This window comes from Rutidosis leptorrhynchoides, chromosome 1 (genome assembly GCF_046630445.1).
Source record: "Rutidosis leptorrhynchoides isolate AG116_Rl617_1_P2 chromosome 1, CSIRO_AGI_Rlap_v1, whole genome shotgun sequence".
NCBI classification, from domain to species: Eukaryota; Viridiplantae; Streptophyta; class Magnoliopsida; order Asterales; family Asteraceae; genus Rutidosis; species Rutidosis leptorrhynchoides.
Window position 1 is genome coordinate 118,304,679 of NC_092333.1, and position 20,890 is coordinate 118,325,568.

Consider the following 20,890-nt stretch of genomic DNA (forward strand, 5'->3'; position numbering starts at 1 on the left):
CATTAATAAACACCAAATTACTATTTTGTAATAAAATAATATATAAATAATATAATAATTAGTATTATATCAATAATAGTTGGAAAAATAATATACGTGGATAAAATTTATAAATACAATAAATTTAAATAATATAAATCAAAATAAGATTATGTAGAAAGCCAGCCGAGCTCATAAAATATCAAACGAGCCGAGCTTGAACTTAAAATATTAGGCGCAAACTGAGTCGAGTTCGAGCCATAGGATATTTAAACGAGCCGAGCTCAAGCCCGGCCGAGCTCAGGGCTCGACTCGGCTCATTTACACTCCTAGTTCTAACTTGTCAAAGGAATAAATAAAATGAATAAATTACCGATTCAAAATTTGAAGATGCTGTAAATGTAATGAAGTGATGATTTAATTAATAAATAAGTAATCCAAACTTTACCTACTTCAGATAGACCTTCACATATACGTATAATGTAATAACACGGTATGATATCATAATTGTTGGTGTTGAAGATGTTAAACGAAACAAAACTGAAGAAAGTCGAAGGTTGCTGATATCCCAACCGGGATAGGTGGATCCTGACTGGGATAGGTGCATCTCGACCGCGAAATTGAGGCAGAAGTTGAGCTGAAATTTTTGCTTCCAATCTCGACCGCGATGGTTGGATCCCGCCCGCGAAATTTTGTCTTGCTGACAAGTTGAACGATCTGTTTCCTTTTATCGTTTTGCCCTATAAATACAACCATATGTACATGTAATTGTGTGCACAAAATAATAAGAAGAAAATATCTTGTTTGCGCTTGTGGAGTAAACTCTTCTTCCTGTTTGGAGTTGCGATATAACCACGTTAAATTTTGTGTCGTTATGCTTTATTTATTATCGTTTATGCTTGTCGTTGATTCGTTTGTCGTTCGTGGGTTAATGATTGTTGTAAATCACTTGTCTTGGTTAGGTCCTAATTCCTAATAAGTGGTATCAGAGCTATAGGCTTCGAAGAACGGCCACGATAGCGAATTGAAAGCAGATATTCGATTGTTTGATGATTCGGTTATCATCATGAGAAGAAACGACAGATCAAGGGTTTGTGTCTTGCAACATGTATCAAGATCTAGAGACTTAGTTGATCGTGGTGAAATTGGGGTATGTCTATGTATCCATGAATGTTGATCACACTATGGTTAGTCTGATCTTGACGGGTTATGATGCCAACGTCCGCGACGCTGGTTACATTATGATGGTGATTTATTCACGAAGAGTTAGGGAGTCGGGGGATCGATTTGATAGGGTTTTGCTGCAGAAGATACAGAGAGATTTTCGGGAGATCCGGGTTGGATCTGCATTCTTGTTCTGCGTGATCTCGTGCGAAAGAATGATTGAGCTATCAAATCCGGATGTTCATACGCAGTTGTAGGAGATAATTTATAGAGTTCGTTAACCGTTGTATCGACTTTAATTTTGGGCTGTATGTAGTAGATACATGGTCTACATGTGGTAAACATTTATGGCTGATCGGACAGTTGGATTTTCAAATACGAATTTTCGAATTTGGGCAATTTCAGGATGAAATTTTTTGGGTTAAAGCCAAAAATAGGCTACAAACTTACACAAATGTACCGATGTCGCCCACAAACTCATTTCCGTCCTACTGTCGCCTACAAACTTTCAAAAAATGTGCTAATATCAATATTTTATAGTTTTGACCTGTTACATACTAATTTTGACCTGATTTTTTTTTTTTTTTTTTTTTAAGAATTAAGATCCAATCCACGAACGACGCGTGTTGATTTTAACCAGTTTAGCCGGTAGCAAGTCATTTTTGTTTACATTGGTACACATTTTGAAAGTTTTTGTTTACATCGGTACACTTTTTGAAAGTTTTTGTTTACATCGGTACACTTTTTGAAAGTGTGTAGGCGACAGTAGGACGGAAATGAGTTTGTGGATAACATCGGTACATTTGTGTAAGTTTGTGGCATATTTTTGGCTTTAACCCAAATTTTTTTGGTTTGATGACTAAAGTGCGAGACGGTTTTGTCTCGTGAAACTTCAAGCGATACGCGTTGTGTTTTCAAAGATGTTGGTTTGTTACGGGAGCTCGGTAGGATGGTTTAGCTCGCATTTGGGCGGTGTTGTAATGAACGAGGTGCATCGGTTTGAAAGTCAACAGTGGGAGTTATCGGGGAAGTTTGGTGCTTGCGGGTTTGAAATGGGGGGACCAAAGTTTTTGGTCAGATATTCCAGAATAGAATTTATGGAATATGCGCGCAGGTTAGAGTTCCTTGTCACTAAGGAAATTGATTGTCGAAGGGTGTCGGATAGAACACATTCGACGGGTTGCTCGGGTTTGGTTGATGTTTCTACAAAGGGGAGCGATTTTTCCTTCAAGGGTGATCAATTAGGAATCTTTAGGTGATGGTTGGGGCAGATAATCTTGTAAGTCCCGAAACTTGAAGCTTTCAAGATATTGTTAAAGGTGTCGGGAACTCGATGTGAGTTTGTTAACTGATGGAAGTATCGGGCTAGTGGGACTTATGGAGACGGGTATGCGACATGGGTCTCTAACTTTTACATGGTATGTGTGTTTGATTCTTAGGAACATTAGAGAACTCGAGTACTTGTTTATATCCTCCAATGGCAAAGAAATTTGCGACTGACCGGGTGGTCCTTATCAAATTCTTCTCAAATAGCAGTTTATGTTTTTTTTACTCGTACAGTGAGAGCGTACTTGAGGATGTGAAGATGTGTTCATGAAATTCATATCGCTATGAGATAGGTCAGGTGTACCAGCGTGAAAGCGGAAAGTTGAAGGTGTAGATTTCGAGGTTGTGACTGTGTTCTCACTGGAGCCTTTATGAATAGTCTACGAGGGCGTTTGTCAGATTTTCTGATTGTTGAGAAGGAAAATCAGTGATAGACGGGAAATTCTGTACAAGGGTGATCGTTGACATGTCGGTGACAAGGTTGGGCGTGTCTAGAGCGATGAGTTGAGGTGGTTTTGTCTCCTGTTTAAATCATGTGATTGAAGTCTCACATACTTCAATGGATCTTCTAATGTAAGAAGATGGTGACGCAGAAATCGAGATGACCCAAGCTAGTAAATGAAGATTGGATTATTACTCAGCGGTGTTTTTTGTGTCAAAAGCCTTCCTTCTTACAAACGGGTAACCGGTGGATAAGTGCGGCGTGACCCGGATAATTTATCCAGTGGTATTGAAAGGAATCATGGTCAGCTAATCGAAAGTTGTTTTGGGTTTTTAACATAATTGACAGGTGAAGTTGATTACGTTTTGACAAGAGAATTTGAAGTGCTCTTTATCGAAAGTTGCTAACTTGATGGTTAGAATGTGTGTGTCCCAAGAAGCTTTTTTGACGGTATAGATGGGTAGGTTTAGTGAAGTTAAGATAGGTAATCTAGTACGGGTTCGTACAAGATCTTCAAAGTGGAAGATTTGTTGGGGGTTGAAGATGTTATACGAAACAAAAACGAAGAAAATTGAAGGTTGTTGATATCATGACAGTGATAGGTGCATTGCGGCCGGGTAGGTGGATCCGGACTGGGATACGTGCATCCCGACTGCGAAATTGAGATAGAAGTCGAGCTAAAATTTTTGCTTCTAATCCCGACCACGATGGTGGGATCCCGACCGCAAAATTTTTCTTGCAGGACAAGTTGAACGATTTGTTTCCTTTTATCGTTTTGCCCTATAAATACAACACTATGTAACCTGTAATTGTGTGCACGAAATAATAAAAAGAAAATCTCTAGTTTTTGCCCGTGGAGTAAACTTTTCTCCGTGTTTGGAGTTGGGATATAACCACATTGAATTTTTGTATTATGCTTTATATTTTATCATTTATGCTTGTAGTTGATTCGTTGATCGTTCGTGGGTTAGTGATTGCTGTAAATCACTTGTCTTGGTTGGATCCTAATTCCTAGTAATAAATGACATTACTAATATTGTATATATATTTTTTTGAACGGCGATTTTTTGGCATCAGTAGATCATTTCTTTCAACGACCCTCATCATTTGCACGTAACACACACGTTCGGGCGAAAACCCGAACCCGATCGACGGTACCCGGGAACACATCCATTCGGGCAGTGTACCGGGTAGAGGTCCGTGAACGAATCCGGTAAAACCTCCCTATATGGTCAATATATACCACCGTTATTGGTGTTCAATTGATTTAAAGAAAATCACGTCATCCCTAAGGATCGAACCCATGACCTCTCCCCATCCCATGACACAAAGTACATGGGGTTGAACCGTTGGGCTATGCCCGCAAGTTCTACTAATATTGTATATTAGTGAGTAATATAATATCATTATTATAGCAAAACAATGCTGTATGGTTTTTAGCAAAACTAAGATGCTATAAATACACATATTTTCATAGCATTCATATTGTAAAAGTATCGGTGATAATGGAGGGTGGAGATGCGTTTAGAGTTAGTAGCGCGCGAATAAGTAGTTCTAATATATGGAGAAATAATGATAGAGATATTTTTCCAAGATCTTCAGTTGAAGAAGATGATGAAGAAGCATTAAAATGGGCTGCAATTGAGAAATTACCAACACAACTTCGATTAGAACAAGGAATATTAACCGAAGAAGAAGGCCAACCAAGAGAGATTAATATCAAGAATCTTGATTTAGCTGAAAAACGAAATCTTTTAGAAAGACTTGTCAATATTGCAAAAGAAGATAATGAAAAATTCTTGTTAAAGCTCAAACATCGTATTGACCGGTAATCTCCATTGCATCAAAAATTCATTTGATCAATTCTTGGCTTTTTATGTTTTATATTTTTTGTTTTCCTTATATTCGGATAATAAAAAACAGTGTCGGGCTTGAACTTCCAACTATAGAGGTCCACTTTGAGCATTTGAACATAGATGCTGAAGCATATGTTGGAGGCAGGGCACTCCCTACCATTGTCAACTTTCTGGTTAACATCTTACAGGTTGTTATATATATTTTCACTTTATACCCCCAATTTCAGCCAATATAACAATATTTCACCTCAATTCAAACTTCTCATTTCAGGGATCCTTAAACTATCTGCATCTTCTTCCAAGTAAAAAGATTCTGTTACCAATTCTCCATGATGTCAGTGGTATCATTAATCCTGGGAGGTAAATAATTACCATAATATCTTCTGAATTGTTTTATAAAAATATACGAAAATAACAGTAATATGTACTGTTTATTATGCAGAATGACATTGCTACTGGGCCCACCAAGTTCGGGAAAAACTACACTGCTTTTAGCTTTGGCTGGAAAACTCGGGTCAGATTTAAAAGTAAGAGAATCATCTACTAATTCGATAAAATTGAACTATCCTATTTGGTCTTTTGTTGTAAACTGACTAATGTGTTGGTGAATGAACTATAGGTTTCTGGTAGAGTAACTTACAATGGGCATGAGATGAGAGAGTTTGTACCACAAAGATCATCTGCTTATATAAGTCAACATGACCTTCATATTGGAGAAATGACGGTAAGAGAAACGTTAGCGTTCTCTGCCAGGTGTCAAGGAGTCGGAGCAAGTTACGGTCAGTAATACTATTACTGTTTATATTTTCACACACACACACATGTATATATATATGCACTGTTGTAAAAGTCCGCTGAGTAGGCCGACACGTCGGTCAAAGTCAGTCAAAGTTAAGTCAAAAAAATTTATATTTTTTAAAATCAAATTTTGTGCCATATACCCATTTGGGGATAAGCAATTTAGATTATTTTATCTTTAAAATTAAAGTTCGGATTTAATATATATATATATATATATATATATATGTATATATATATATGTATATATATATATGTATATATATATATAATCAAGAGGGAAGCACTTTTTTAGGGGAAGTAATTTTTTTTCGTTTTTTTCGAAATTATTTTTTCATGCATCAAGATTACATGAAAATATAAACATTTAAAAAAGACACTTTGTGATGAATGTTATTATTTTGACGGGAAAACGCTCGAAGAAAAAAATGAAAGCATGCATCATGTGTAATATTATGCTTCTGAGTTTTTTCTTAGGGTTTAAAAATTAGGGTTTAGTAATTTGGGTTTAGAAATTATGGTTCAAAAATTAGGGTTTAGCTATTAGGGTTTAGAAATTAGGGTTTAGGGTTTAGATTGAATTTTTAACACGAACGGTTTAGAGTTTAGGATTTAGGGACTAAACCCAAAACACTAAACCCTAAACCCTAAACCCTAAACTCTAAATCGGCCTAAATTTTGAAAAAAAAAACTTCATATAAGATGAAAGAAAACAACGTTTCAAAAATATTATTGAGAATAACATTTACTCATGATGAATGTTATCAATTATTTCTTCAATCGTTTTCCCACCTAAATAATAACATTCATCACAAAGTGTCTTTTTTAAATGTTCATTTTTTCACCTAAACTTGATGTCTGAAAAAAAAATCGAAAAAAAGAAAAAAATTTACTTCCCCCGAAAAAAGTGCTTCCCTCTTTATATATGTATATAGGGCAGGATCAATGGGGAAGTAACCAATCGGGGGGAAGCGGGGGGAAGCAAAAAAAAAAAAAAATTCGTTTTTTGAAAAAACTTTGTTCACGAACATTATAGATTGGATGAAAATAAGAACATTTAGAAAAGACACTTCGTGATCAATGTTATTATTTTGGCGGGAAAACGATCGACAAAAATAACATTCAAGATAATATTGTTCGTGAAGAATGTTAACGTTTTTTTTGCATGTTTTGTGAAGTAAAATTTAGCCCGATTTAGAGTTCAGGGTTTAGGGTTTAGGGTTTGGTGTTTTGGGTTTATGGACTAAACTCTAAACCGTTCATGTTAAAAACTCAATCTAAATCCTAAATCTAAACCCTAAATCTAAACCCTAAACCCTAAATTTCTAAACCCTAATATCTAAACCCTATAAACCCTAATATCTAAACCCTAATATCTAAACCTAATGTCTAAAACCTCAACATACGCTCGAAAAACACGATAATTGTTATATATTACTTCTTCGAGCGTTTTTCCGCCAAAATAATAACATTCATCACGAAGTGTCTTTTCTAAATGTTCTTATTTTCATCCAATCTATAATATTCGTGAACAAAGTTTTTTCAAAAAACGAGAAAAAAAAAAAAAAAAAATTGCTTCTCCCCGCTTCCCCCCGATTGGTTACTTCCCTCTTGATCCTTCCACTGTATATATATAGTAGAGGGATCAAATGAGAACTTTTTTTGTGTGAGAACCCTGAGAACTCAAAAATACACTGAAATTTGAGCAAAAATGGGAAATTCGAGCAAAAAACTCCATATTCGAGCAAAAAATAGGACACGGACGAGCAAAAAACCTGATAGTCGAGTAAAAATGGAGACAGTCGAACAAAAAAAAAAGGACGAACAAAAATTTGATATTCGAACAAACGCAAAAATGTAGAACATATAGGTAGTCGAACAAAAATTTTGATATTCGAACAAAAGATGGTTCTACATTTTTTTTTGAAAAAAAAAAAAAAATAAATAAAATTTTGCTCGACTATGAAATTTTTGTTCGTCCGTGTTTTGTATTTTTGCTCGAATTCCTCTTTTTTTGCTCGAATTTAAGTGTATTTAGGTGTTTTTTGGAGTTCCTAGAGTTCTCACACTGAAAATGTTCTCACTGGATCCTCTCCCTATATATATATATATATATATGTATATATATATATATATATGTATATATATATATATATGTATATATATATATATATATATATATTGGGATTAGTAATCATTGTGTAAATTCAGAAAAAAAAAAAAAAAAAAAAAAAATTCTTTACAGCTACTATAAAGGTCTGATATATGATAAGAGGTTATCATACATTTTATGTATGATAATCAAAACTAATGAAAAAATTACTAATGACTATGACAGATGAAAAACAATGTTTAGGGTTCAGTAATTAGGGTTTAGATATTAGGGTTTAGGGTTTAGATTGAGTTTTAACACGAACGGTTTACAATTTTGGGTTTTGGGTTTTGGGTTTAGGGACTAAACCCTAAATCCTAAACTCTAAATTTAGCTAAATTTGAAGGAAAAAGAAAAAAAATATAACAGTTTCATCACATGTATAATAAGCTGTTGTGAAAAAAAAATTTGTATATTTTTTTTCTGAATCTAAACAATGAATATTAACCCCAGAAATTAAAAAATCTAAAATCTAACCTCTAATTTTAAAGATATAGAAAACAAATTCGCTTATCCCCTTATCCCAAAACGGGATAAGGGGATATATATATGTGTGTGTGTGTGTGTGTGTTTAATTTATTGATTACTAAAAGTCAACGTTGGTCAACATCCGATCGTCCCCGTCTCGACCGACTCGTCCCTCCAAGATCCTGACCGATCGTTTCCGACTCGGGACTTTTACAACCTTGTACATATGTGCAAAAAATGTTACAAATTTGACCAAACTTGATACTTGTTTTATTGTGGGAAATTTGTAGAAATGTTAGCAGAAATGTCAAGGAGAGAAAAAGCTGCAAACATTAAGCCTGATCCTGACCTTGACATATTCATGAAGGTGAAATAAAGAAAATAAAATATAAAAAAAAAAAAAAAAAATTGATAAGAAAGGCACTTCTATCATTATCTTGCATCTACACTTAAAAAAGAGTAATAATTTTGTTAAATTCTATAGGCAGCATCACTAGAAGGGCTAGAGGCTAGTGTTATTACTGAGTATGTTATCAAGGTACCAAATATTTTTACTAACGCTCTATATGAAATAAGCTCAACTGAAAATTCTAATTGAAATGTTTATATATATGAAGATATTAGGCCTTGAAGTCTGCGCTGATACCATAGTAGGGGATGAAATGTTTAGAGGTATTTCAGGAGGCCAAAAAAAGCGAGTCACGACTGGTACAAACGAATTATACATGATTGTAATTGATTACTAGTGTTAAAGACTGTATAAAGTAAGGTTGATTAATATATATGATTTGGTATGCAGGGGAAATGATGGTTGGACCAGCAAGGGCATTGTTTATGGATGAAATTTCGACCGGATTGGACAGTTCAACCACTTTTCAAATAGTGAATTCGATTAGGCAATCAGTACATATTCTTCAGGGTACTTGTGTAGTATCACTTCTACAACCTGCACCCGAGACTTATGACTTATTTGATGACATCATTCTTCTTTCGGATGGCCAAATTGTTTACCAAGGCCCTCGAGAGAATGTTCTAGAGTTTTTCGAGTACATGGGATTCAAATGTCCTGAGAGGAAAGGCGTTGCAGACTTCTTACAAGAAGTAATCTTATTTTTCAAACCATTAACTTTTACCTTTCTTTTCTTTTTTTTAAGGACAAATATTACAAATGGCCATGTGATTTGTATCGGATTACACTCGTGGTCCCAACACTTTTTTCCCATCATGGATGGTTCATGTGGTTTGCATTTTTTCGTCAAGGATGGTCCTTGTGGTTTGCACCACATGACCATTGATGATTCAAGTGCAAACCACAGGGACCATCCATGATGGAAAAAAAAAAAACTACAGGGACCACCGGTGATTTCCGATACAAACAACAGGGACCATCCGTGATATTTGTTCTTTTTTAAGTTAATACAAATTTCAAATTGCACTTCATTATCATAGGTGACATCGAAAAAAGATCAAGAGCAATACTGGGTGAAAAGAGACGAGGCTTACAATTTTATAACTTCAAGAGAATTTGCAGAGTCGTTTCAGTCGTTTCACGTTGGAAGAAAACTTGGAGATGAACTTTCTACACCGTTTGATCGATCAAAAAGCCACCCTGCTGCTTTAACAATGAAAAAGTTTGGAGTGAGCAAACGGGAGTTATTAAAAGCTTGCATATCAAGAGAATACTTGCTTATGAAAAGAAACTCATTTGTATATATATTCAAGATGACACAATTAGTATTCATGGCTACCATAACAATGACACTATTTCTAAGAACCGAAATGCCAAAAAAAACATTAGTCGATGGTACAATTTTCATGGGTGCATTGTTCTTCGCATTGGTCACGATTACATTCAACGGTTTTTCAGAGCTATCGTTGAGCGTTTTAAAACTACCTGTATTTTATAAGCAACGAGACCTTTTGTTTTTTCCCACTTGGGCTTACTCGATACCTACGTGGGTTCTAAAGATCCCGGTGACAATCGTAGAGGTTGCCACCTATGTTATAATGACTTATTATGTCATAGGATTTGATTCGGATCCTACAAGGTAAAAATCGTTCATTTGTTCATAACAATAACACTACAGTTTATATAAAACATGTTTTTGATGAACATTTTTCACATTTTGTAGGTTTTTCAAACAGATGTTTTTGCTAGTATGCATTCACCAGATGTCGTCTGCCTTATTCCGATTCATAGGATCATTGGGAAGAAATATCATTATTGCTAATGTATTCGGCTCATTTGGAATGCTTACTATATTTGTCCTTGGTGGATTCATCTTAGCGCGAGGTAACATATGTACATAATTGATAATTTCATCAACGCTTTATATCTACATTCTCAAGAATGTGTACAGATACGAGCTTTTTTCCCTTCATACAGATGACATTAAGGGATGGTGGTTATGGGGTTACTGGTTTTCACCTATGATGTATGGACAAAATGGTTTGGCAGTCAATGAATTTCTTGGAGATAGTTGGAAAAAAGTAAGTACCACTTATGCCAATTAACACATGTTTGCAATGTGTCAATCAAGTTGAGATGCAAGGTTGCAAAAATCGATACTCGGTGAGTACTCGATCAGGCCCTTTTACGGAGTACTCGACAACTCGGGGCGGGGAGTACTTGGATGTTCGGACGTTGATCAAATTTGACTTTGACCGATTTGACCGAGTTTTGACCAATTATGACTGATTTTTGGGAGTAATCTGAGTTTTGGCCGATTTTCCGAGTAATCCCGATTTTTTGCAGAGTTTGGCCGACTTTTGACCAAGTACTCGCCGAGTGCTCCCCGAGTTGCAAATCGAGTAGTCACCGAGTAATTCCGAGTTGGGCAACACTGTGGAGATGATCCTATTATCTAACCTTACGATATAAGTATAGGTTTCGCCCAACTCCAGTGACACAATTGGTGTCGCTCTACTTAAATCTCGTGGAATTTTTCCGGAAGCATATTGGTATTGGATAGCCGTAGGTGCATCGATCGGATACATGTTCCTATTTAATATCTGCTTCACCCTGGCTCTCGAATACCTCAACCGTAAGGATTTTACTTAATAATACACTGTTGTATACAATATATATATATATATATATATATATATATATATATATATATATATATATATATATATATGTACATACATATATGATACATACATACATGTACATACATACATGTATACATACATACACAAACATATATACATATATATACATACATACATACATACATATATATATATATATATATATATATATATATATATATATATATATATATATATATTTATTTTATATAGTTATAATCAAGAGGGAAATAGATTTTAGGAGGGAATGGTGAAGAAAATTTTTTTTTTTTTTTTTTTTAGAAAAAACTTCACAAATATTAATATTAAGATCATATGAAAATATGAACATTTAAACTAAGAAACTTTGTGATGAATGTTATTATTTTGACCAAAAAACGCTCGAAGAAATAACATTCATCACGATGAATGTTATAAATGACGTCATCGGGAATAACATTCATCGTGATGAATGTTCTTCTTCGAGAACTTTCTGGTCAAAATAATAACGTTCATCACTGTTCATCACTGAGTGTCTGTTGTTTAAAATTTTCATATTTTCATCTGATCTTGACATTCATAACTAACTTTTTAAACGAAAATTAAAAAATTTACTTCCCTCTTCCCTTCTAAAATCATATATATATATGTATACATATATATGTATACATATATATGTATATATATATATGTATATATATATATATATAGTGGTAGGATCAAGAGGGAAGTAACCATTCGGGGGGAAGCGGGGGGAAGCAAAAACTTTTTTTTTTTCGTTTTTTGAAAAAACTTTGTTCACGAACATTATAGATGAGATGAAAATATGAACATTTAGTAGACACTTTGTGATAAATGTTTTTATTTTGGCGGGAAAACGCTCAAAGAAGTAATATATAACAATTATCGTGTTTTTCGAGCGTATTTTGAGGTTTTAGCTATTGTGGTTTAGATATTAGGGTTTAGATATTAGGGTTTATAGGGTTTAGATATTAGGGTTTAAAATTTAGGGTTTAAGATTTAGATTTAGGGTTTAGATTTAGGATTTAGATTGAGTTTTTAACACGAACGGTTTAGAGTTTAGGGTTTAGGGTTTAGGGTTTGGTGTTTTGGGTTTATGGAATAAACCCAAAACACCAAACCCTAAACTCTAAATCGGGCTAAATTTTACTTCACAAAACATGAAAAAAAACGTTCATATTCTTCACGAACAATATTATCTTGAATGTTATTTTTGTCGATCGTTTTCCCGCCTAAATAATAACATTCATCACGAAGTGTCTCTTCTAAATGTTCATATTTTCGTGTGATCTTGATGCCGAAAAAAAAAATTTTCAAAAAAAAACGAAAAAAAAAATAAAATTTTGCTTCCCCCCGCTTCCCCCCGATTGGTTACTTCCCCATTGATCCTGCCCCTATATATATATATATATATATATATAATGGTAGGATCAATGGGGAAGTAACCAATTGGGGGGAAGCGGGGGGAAGCAAAAACTTTTTTTTTTTCGTTTAAAAAAAAAAATCAAAAAAAAAAAAACGAAAAAGAAAAAGAATTTTGCTTCCCCCCGATTGGTTACTTCCCCATTGATCCTGCCCCTATATACTTCCCCGTTGATCCTCCCCCGATTGGTTACTTCCCCGATTGCTTCCCCCTTCCCCCGATTGGTTACTTCCCCATTGTTTTTGTAGGTATGTATGTATGTTTTGCCTATGTATGTATGTATGTATGTTTTTGTTTTGTTCTGTAGGTGTATGTATGTACGTAGGTATGTTTTCTTGTAGGTATGTAGCTTTGTTTATGTACGGTTGTCTGTTGGCATGTATATTGGTTTATGTATTTATGTGTGTGTGTGTGTGTGTGTTTGGGGGTGGGTTGGGGGGGGGGGGGGGGGGGGGGGGGGGGGGGAGGGTATGAGAGGGGGCGTGTGTGTGTGGGTGGGTGGGTGAGTCTCGTATCGTTCGGTGCATCCTGGGGTCATTATGGCTGAGGACGACCATTCTTTGCTCCTGAGCTTGATTGGTATTCTTTTAGCTGTGTGTCTTCGGGGATGTCTACCGTAAAGATGCATGAGTGGTGTTTGGTTTGTTACAGGTGGTTGGCTCCTTGCTTGCGCAACAACTCCCACCTGGCATGCCTTTCGAGTTCTGTTTTCAAGGTCCCTTAGCTCTATTTATTGAGGCAACACCAAGCGTCGATTAAGTGGCGTCTTGACTGCCGCTTATAGCCTAAATTGATTTTCTGGCAGGCTTTTAAACCCATGAAAATATGATTCTACCATTTTCATGGCGTCTTAATTTTTATTTTACTATTTTTTTATTTTATTTTACTTTTTTATTTTTTATTTAAAAAAAATCATTCTTTTTGGCCGGAGGTCCACTCGGAAGCAATCTCTTTATCCGTCGAATAAAGAGAGGGATGACTTTCTCTACTGTTCTGGGTGGAGAAATGACTTGTTTTTATTCTCGGGTAGGGGAAGGATTGTCTACATCTCACCTCCCCATACACCACTCAGGTGGTATTGGATTTTGTTGTTGTTGTATACAAGAAAAGGTCTAACTTATTAAATCCTTCATTGCAGCCTTTGGAAGTCCTCAAGCAGTTTTATCAAAAGAAAGCATGGCTGCAAGAAAAGCTATGAAAACGGGACATTCTTTTGAGTTATCAGCAAGAGCTCCATCAGGTAAATAATCCCTTAATCACCTATTTAGATGGTAATTAGTACTCAAATGTCGTCTGAATTAATAATGCAGAAAGAAAGAATGAAGTTCGAATGTCATCGAGAGTCGGAAACATTAACGAAGTTAACCATAACAAAAAACGTGGGATGGTTCTACCCTTTGTGCCACTATCCATTGCGTTTGATGAAATTAGATACGCAGTCGATATGCCACAAGAAATGAAAGCTGAAGGTGTAACTGAAGATCGGTTAGAACTACTAAAAGGTATTAGTGGTGCATTTAGGCCCGGAGTTCTTACAGCTCTAATGGGAATAAGTGGTGCTGGTAAGACCACGTTAATGGACGTTTTAGCCGGAAGAAAAACAGGTGGTTATATTGAAGGAAGTATCACTATTTCGGGGTACCCCAAAAAACAAGAAACATTTGCTCGTGTTGCCGGATATTGTGAACAAACTGATATTCATTCGCCTCATGTTACGGTATTTGAATCCTTACAGTATTCTGCATGGCTCCGTTTACCTCCCGAAGTTGATTCAGCAACCCGAGAGGTGAGTATTATTATGATTTTCAATAATTTCACCTAAAAAAGAAAAATTACATAAGGTGTCATTGTGGTTTACCCCAAATTTCATGCAGGGTTTTTACGTTCAGGGTCCCCGTATTTTACAATCGTTTCGCGAGGAGTCTTTTTTAGTAACATGCGGGGCCCCCGGACTTTACACTCGTTATGGGACCCCTCTCTAAATGAGTGTAAACTACGGGGACCCCGCACGTCAAAAGAAAGTTTAGGGACCCCGCCTAAATCTAGAGTAAAGCACAGGGACGCCTCATGTAATTTTTTCGCTCAAAAAAAAAAATAAAAAATAAAAATAAAACATGATGATATGTTTTATTATGTGTAGATGTTTGTTGAGGAGGTAATGCAGTTAGTAGAGCTAGTTCCACTTAGGGAAGCACTTGTGGGATTACCTGGAGTGAACGGGCTTTCAACGGAACAAAGAAAAAGGCTAACAATTGCAGTCGAGCTTGTGGCTAACCCATCTATAATCTTTATGGATGAGCCGACATCGGGACTTGATGCACGAGCTGCAGCCATAGTCATGAGAACGGTTAGAAACACAGTTGACACAGGAAGAACAGTTGTCTGCACCATACATCAACCAAGCATTGACATCTTTGATGCTTTTGATGAGGTAAATTTATTTATATTTATCTCAAATATCAAATAGTATAACAAAGTTATTGGCAGATAAATGTTGATTCTTATAAGTTCTTATTAATATATAGTTATTTCTGTTAAAAAGAGGAGGTGAGGAAATATATGTCGGTCCACTAGGCCGCCATTCTTATCACTTGATCAAGTACTTTGAGGTTAGCATGATGAACATACATATATACTTTCTATAAGTTTAGTTGAAATATATGAAAATATAAAATGTGTCATATATGAAGGAAATCGATGGAGTTCGTAAAATTAAAGATGGTTACAATCCAGCAACTTGGATGTTAGAGGTGACTTCAGCAGCACAAGAAGCAACTCTAGGGATTAACTTTGCAGAAGCATACAAGAACTCAGAACTATACAAGTAGGGTGATTGCGATTCAATACTTAAAAATTCCTATTCTAACACGATTTGCATGTTATCTGAGTATGATTTTTATGACTCGTTCAGGAGAAATAAAGATTTGATAAAGGAAAACAGTAAGCCTATACCGGGTTCATCTGATATACAATTTCGTACTCAATATTCACAATCGTTCTGGGCACAATGTATGGCTTGTTTATGGAAACAACATTGGTCATATTGGCGAAACCCTCCATACACTGCTGTTAGGTTCTTGTTTACAACCTTTATCGCTTTGATGTTTGGGACGATCTTCTGGGACATGGGGTCTAAAAGGTTAGCCGACTAGTTAATTAAAAAAGTTTGATTTTTTGTTATGTGTTTTTTAAATGGACCTTTTGGTAAACTGTTTCTACATCTTACAGAAGAAACCAACAAGACCTTTTTAATGCAATGGGTTCTATGTATGCTGCTATCCTTTTTATTGGAGTACAAAATGCTACATCGGTACAACCAGTTGTTTCTATCGAAAGAACCGTCTTTTATAGGGAACGAGCTGCTGGGATGTATTCAGCTTTGCCATACGCTTTCGGACAGGTTTTTTTCTAGTATCTTTATACCTGGAAAACGGGCCGGGTTGGGTCAAGGATAAAATGGGTTTGGGTTGAAACAGATCACGGGTCGAAACGGGTCAGCTTTAGAACGGTAGAACGGGTTGGGTCAAGACCCGGGCCGGGTTGGGCCGGGACCCATTTTTGCGATATTATTATATTTTACTTATATCTGAACTTTTTTAGGTTATGATTGAGATCCCATACATCTTTGTTCAGACTATCGTCTATGGACTCATTGTATATTCCATGATTGGATTTGAATGGACAGTAGTGAAGTTCCTATGGTATCTCTTTTTTATGTACTTCACCTTTTTGTACTTCACGTTCTACGGGATGATGACGGTTGCGGTAACCCCTAACCACAACTTTGCTGCTATCATTTCATCGGCATTTTATGCGATATGGAACCTTTTCTCAGGATTCATTGTTCCACGAACAGTAAGTCTCAAACTATCGAATTTATTAGAGGCTTTAATCAATATAATGTTCACATACTAACTTCTAGACTTTTTCTATATGTTAAACAGAGGATTCCTATATGGTGGAGATGGTATTATTACATTTGCCCAACTGCTTGGACGTTATATGGATTGGTTACTTCACAGTTTGGTGATATAACAGGCAAGCTCGATACAGGAGAAACAGTAGCGGAATTTGTCCACCAATTTTACGGCTTTGAATTTGACTATATAAAATATGTGGCAGTAATCATTGTTGGATTTACTGTTTTGTTTGGGTTCATTTTCGCGTATTCCATCAAGGCGTTTAACTTCCAGAAACGGTAGTGAATGGATCCTGATATGCTTACCCGAAGTACAGGAAGCAATGTGTGAATCAAGAAACTTGTTTCATTATGAGCATCTTATTAGATAGCGTTTGTCATTAGTTGTGTTCTGTGAGTTGTGTAAATGAAAACATTATAACATATTACATTTCATAGTTTTGGATCATAAAATTGCAAGAATGACATTAAACACAAAGCAGACATTTCATCAAACAGATTATATGCATTATCAAGCACATAATAATATAACCACTAAGTATTGAAATTAGCACATATTACCTTGTTATGTAGCGGATTATTGCTAAGCCGAACTTTTGTTTCTGTTCACAGCAAAATCCTTGTGGTAGCTAAAAGTATACCTGCTATTTAAAAAATAATAATAAATAACACATTCTCGTTCAAAAATATTCTTGAATACTGGAGGTAGCAAAAGTGGGTGAGTTGTGTCTTCGATACGATTACTAAAAATATATTATTATAACAAATTAACAATAAGCCGATCTTTTTCTTAAAGGAGTTTACTAGTTTGTATGCATTATATATGCACTTTTCAGCAACCTTTGGCCCATTATACCTACTAATACTGTACCTAATTTCTACAACTGTACCCATTTTACCACTTAAAAATGAACATAACAGAAACTGACGTGTTCAATAAAATAAATGGGTCAAAATAGCCACCACCTCTATTACTTTATAATTGACACAAACATTGTTTTCATGATAAGGAAATAAAAGCTCTTACAATTTGGGTAGATAGCAGCAAGCATATCAACTTTCTTTTGTAGCAGAATGGGTCGTAATAGCCACCACCTCTATTACTTAAGCATAAATTAAATTTTCAAATATTCCTGAATATAAGTACTGAATAAATCACCCGGCTTTACTTAGGATTGCAAAACTATATTATCATAACAATCAAACGCTCTAACATGATCAACCACATTATCAAGTACTGAATAAATCAAATCCGTGTGACGATGAGATTGATCTTTTGCGATAAAAACATGAACTTCATTGTTCATTTCAATCCAACTACATCCAGCTTCTTTCACAACACCGTTACACTCCATCCTCTTTCGCACTTTCTTCACCGCACCCCACATACCCTTACTCGCATAAATATTCGAAAGCAAAATATACGACCCGCTATCTTTCGGATCATTCAAAATCGCCATGTCAGCAGCATATTCACCGACTTCAACATTTCCTGCAACTCTACACGCACTTAATAAACTCCTCCAAATTATAGCTGCTGGAAATATTGGTAATTTGTCAATGAAATCTTTAGCTTCATACAACTTCCCAGCACGACCCAAAAGTGAAACCATGCACGCGTAATGTTCTAATCCAGGTTCAATACCAAAGTCAACCATTGAGTCGAAAAGGTCAAACCCATCTTTGACCAACCCCATATGGTCACAAGCCGAGAGCACTGCTACAAACGTGACATAGTTAGGCCGAGTTCCTTCATTCAACATTCTTTCAAACAATTTCAAAGATTCTTTAGCGTCTCCGTGTTGTGCGTGTGTTAATATCATCGAGTTCCAACACACGATGTCTTTGTATACTGTGGAATCGAATAGAATTCGAGCTTCTTCTTTACTTCCACATTTAGCGTACATGTCTAATAACGCGTTTGAGACAAAAGCATCGAGGTTTAAGCATGTTTTTACGATCTGTGCATGGATCTGTTGTCCATGAGGAAGGCTAGCAAGGTTACTGGCTGCGGTAATCAACGCCACAAATGTAAACTCATCTGGTATATGAGATGAAAGCTTCAGTTCTTGATATAATTTAAGAGCGGATTCGTTTTCTAATACGTGTGTATACCCGGAAAGCATAGTATTCCATACCACAATATCTTTCTCACTCATTTCATCAAACACTTGGCGTGCATCAGAAGTCAATAAGCATTTTGAGTAGACATCAATCAAAGCACTGCCAGCAAATACGTCCAAACAGACACCGAATTTGATAACTAAACCGTGTATTTCTTTGCTTAATTCTAACGTGAGCAACGAAGCTGAAACACCAAGAAGACTGATAAAAGTCAATAAGCTCGGGTCAATGTTGTGAAGCCTCATTTCACGAAAAAGATCCAATGCTTCGTTAATATTCTCATGCCTCGAGTAACCTTCAATCATTGCATTGTAGCCAATCACATTACGATTTGGAATGCTATTAAAAACTCTTCTTGCAGCATCGAGACAATTGCATTTTGAATACATGTCTATTAAACCATTGTTCACAAATTCATCTTTTTCAAGATTCATTTTTATTGTATATGCATGTGTTTGGCTACCTTGCACTAAAGCTTCAAGCGAAGCACATGACGTCAAAATGCTCGTACAAGCAAAACCATCTGGTCTCAAACCATTTTTAGTCATTTCAATGAACAAATTTATAGCCTCTAAATCAAACGAGTTCTGCATATAGCCAGAAATCATTGTGGTCCACGATATAGCATTCTTGATGTGCATTTGATCAAAAACTTTCCTTCCAGTTTTCACGTCACGACATTTCACATAAAAATCTACAAGCGCATTACTAACTGATATATCCATCGATGCTCCTCTTCTTAACACAAAACCGTGAATTTGTTTTCCGCTTTCGTACAGGCCAAGAACCGAACACACGCTTAAAACCTTAGAAGAAACATACCTATCTGGAACAACATCACTTTCTCTCATTTGTCTAAAACATTCCAAGGAAAGTTCACTTTTTCCTGCTCTTGCATAACCATTTATTATCGTTGTCCATGTAACAGCATTCTTGATAGGTAAATCATCAAAAACTAGTCTCGCATCTTCCACTTCACCAATTTTGAAATAAAAATCAACAACTGAATTACACACATAAACATCTCGATCAAGACCAGTTTTAGCAACCAAACTGTGCAAACAGCAACCGTTAATCGTACTTCCTAACTGAGTAACAGCCCGAATAACGCTAGGTAATACATACTCATTCACAGACTCATAACTATCTTTTCGAAACATTTGAAACATCATCCAAGCTTCTTCACAGTATCCGTGTTGTGTGTACGCAGAAATCATCGACGACCAACTACTTATATTTCTCTCAGGCATTTCATCGAACACCTTCCGTGCAAAAGCTAAACGATCACTTTTTGCGTAGCCGGTGATCAATAAGTTTGCAAAAAATGTATCTAACTGAAACCCGGATACTATAATCAATCCATGAACTAATTTGTAATATGAACTTGGGTTAGCAGTAACGGATGGTGACTGCAACAGCTTAGCAAGTTCTTGTTTTTGGGTTCTGCAAATTATGTAAAAATATAAACGATAATGAAAATATTTGATTCAATTTCTAGTTGAGCATTACAATACAGATGGAAAGTGCATTATTATGTAGATTAAAACCTTGAATACTTACTTGATCAGTGGTCTACATTGTCGGCCCACCGCAAACAACATAATAGATGACCACGGAGTCGGACTATTGTCAGCTGACGGTGATTCTTCCTTCCGCGGTAGCTAACCATGTGAAAACCATCAATTACTCTGATTAAATTTCTTATGGACAATTGAGTATCAAAATGCCGATTTAGTGCATGTATCTTTTTTTATGAACTTCGACCTAGTTATTTGCAAATGTTGCTTTATAAACTATAACTGATGGTCATTAAAAAATTTAGTTAACACCAATCATGTGACAGACATGTAGACATGTGAGAGTATTTTCGTCTTTTTCTTTCCTTACCTTCTTAGTTCTCGCCTGGTTCATGCAGATTCTGCTTCATCATTTTTTAAGTCAAAATAAGTCAATGTCACAACAAGAAATAGGATGGTAATGGACACCCGATCCGGTGGATATTTACCTGATCCACCCGCTTCGTAATAGATATGGATGAACCTAAATGGATATGGATACGGATATAGATGAACCTAAATGGATATGGATATGGATATGAACATGAATGAAAAGTTTCATCCATTGATATAACCATTACCATCCGAAA

At 35.7% G+C, this 20,890-nt stretch overlaps 2 protein-coding genes and 1 long non-coding RNA gene across 13 annotated transcripts; 1 reads left to right on the top strand and 2 right to left on the bottom strand.

Annotated features, from left to right (window-relative positions):
* Positions 1 to 210: 210 nt before the first annotated feature.
* Positions 211 to 17,264, bottom strand: LOC139864496 (uncharacterized). Of its 2 annotated transcripts, none has more exons than XR_011764485.1 (3): positions 17,182 to 17,264; positions 9,689 to 9,797; positions 211 to 719 (listed from the first exon to the last, which is right to left on the bottom strand). It is a non-coding gene; the product is annotated as an uncharacterized lncRNA (long non-coding RNA). The 2 variants fall into 2 exon arrangements; XR_011764486.1 differs by lacking the exon at positions 211 to 719 and adding an exon at positions 4,870 to 5,120.
* LOC139864459 (pleiotropic drug resistance protein 1-like) lies at positions 4,411 to 16,903 on the top strand. 10 transcript variants are annotated; one of them, XM_071853075.1, is made up of 22 exons: positions 4,411 to 4,739; positions 4,835 to 4,955; positions 5,039 to 5,127; positions 5,210 to 5,294; positions 5,387 to 5,546; positions 8,476 to 8,552; positions 8,670 to 8,723; positions 8,803 to 8,893; positions 8,985 to 9,286; positions 9,635 to 10,233; positions 10,318 to 10,478; positions 10,572 to 10,675; positions 11,073 to 11,229; positions 13,840 to 13,941; positions 14,012 to 14,487; positions 14,842 to 15,132; positions 15,227 to 15,310; positions 15,392 to 15,525; positions 15,613 to 15,840; positions 15,930 to 16,101; positions 16,302 to 16,556; positions 16,646 to 16,903. In XM_071853075.1, the coding sequence occupies exons 1-22, from the start codon at positions 4,417 to 4,419 to the stop codon at positions 16,901 to 16,903; spliced, it is 4,323 nt and encodes a 1,440-aa protein (XP_071709176.1). In that variant the 5' UTR covers positions 4,411 to 4,416. The 10 variants fall into 10 exon arrangements, with proteins under 10 accessions (XP_071709176.1, XP_071709168.1, XP_071709143.1 ...); XM_071853067.1 differs by lacking the exon at positions 13,840 to 13,941 and adding an exon at positions 12,178 to 12,203 and having other exon boundaries at positions 4,417 to 4,739; positions 14,020 to 14,487; XM_071853042.1 differs by having other exon boundaries at positions 4,417 to 4,739; positions 14,027 to 14,487.
* A 487-nt stretch (positions 17,265 to 17,751) lies between the features above and the next one.
* LOC139888543 (pentatricopeptide repeat-containing protein At4g39530) lies at positions 17,752 to 20,655 on the bottom strand. Its single transcript, XM_071871549.1, has 3 exons — positions 20,632 to 20,655; positions 20,305 to 20,405; positions 17,752 to 20,187 (listed from the first exon to the last, which is right to left on the bottom strand). Exons 1-3 carry the CDS (start codon positions 20,653 to 20,655, stop codon positions 17,790 to 17,792), a joined length of 2,523 nt encoding a protein of 840 aa, XP_071727650.1. The 3' UTR covers positions 17,752 to 17,789.
* Positions 20,656 to 20,890: the final 235 nt, after the last annotated feature.

What these genes read in the sequence shown, in the direction of transcription:
- LOC139864459 (XM_071853075.1), top strand. Translation starts at nt 4,417, where the DNA reads ATGGAGGGTGGAGATGCGTTTAGAGTTAGTAGCGCGCGAATAAGTAGT. An exon ending in TTTGATTCGGATCCTACAAG is followed by an intron (nt 10,234 to 10,317) that starts GTAAAAATCGTT and finishes CACATTTTGTAG; the next exon opens with GTTTTTCAAACAGATGTTTT. An exon ending in TGCCATACGCTTTCGGACAG is followed by an intron (nt 16,102 to 16,301) that starts GTTTTTTTCTAG and finishes GAACTTTTTTAG; the next exon opens with GTTATGATTGAGATCCCATA.
- LOC139888543 (XM_071871549.1), bottom strand. Translation starts at nt 20,655, where the DNA reads ATGAACCAGGCGAGAACTAAGAAG. An exon ending in ACCAGGCGAGAACTAAGAAG is followed by an intron (nt 20,406 to 20,631) that starts GTAAGGAAAGAA and finishes TCACATGGTTAG; the next exon opens with CTACCGCGGAAGGAAGAATC. An exon ending in CAATGTAGACCACTGATCAA is followed by an intron (nt 20,188 to 20,304) that starts GTAAGTATTCAA and finishes CATAATTTGCAG; the next exon opens with AACCCAAAAACAAGAACTTG.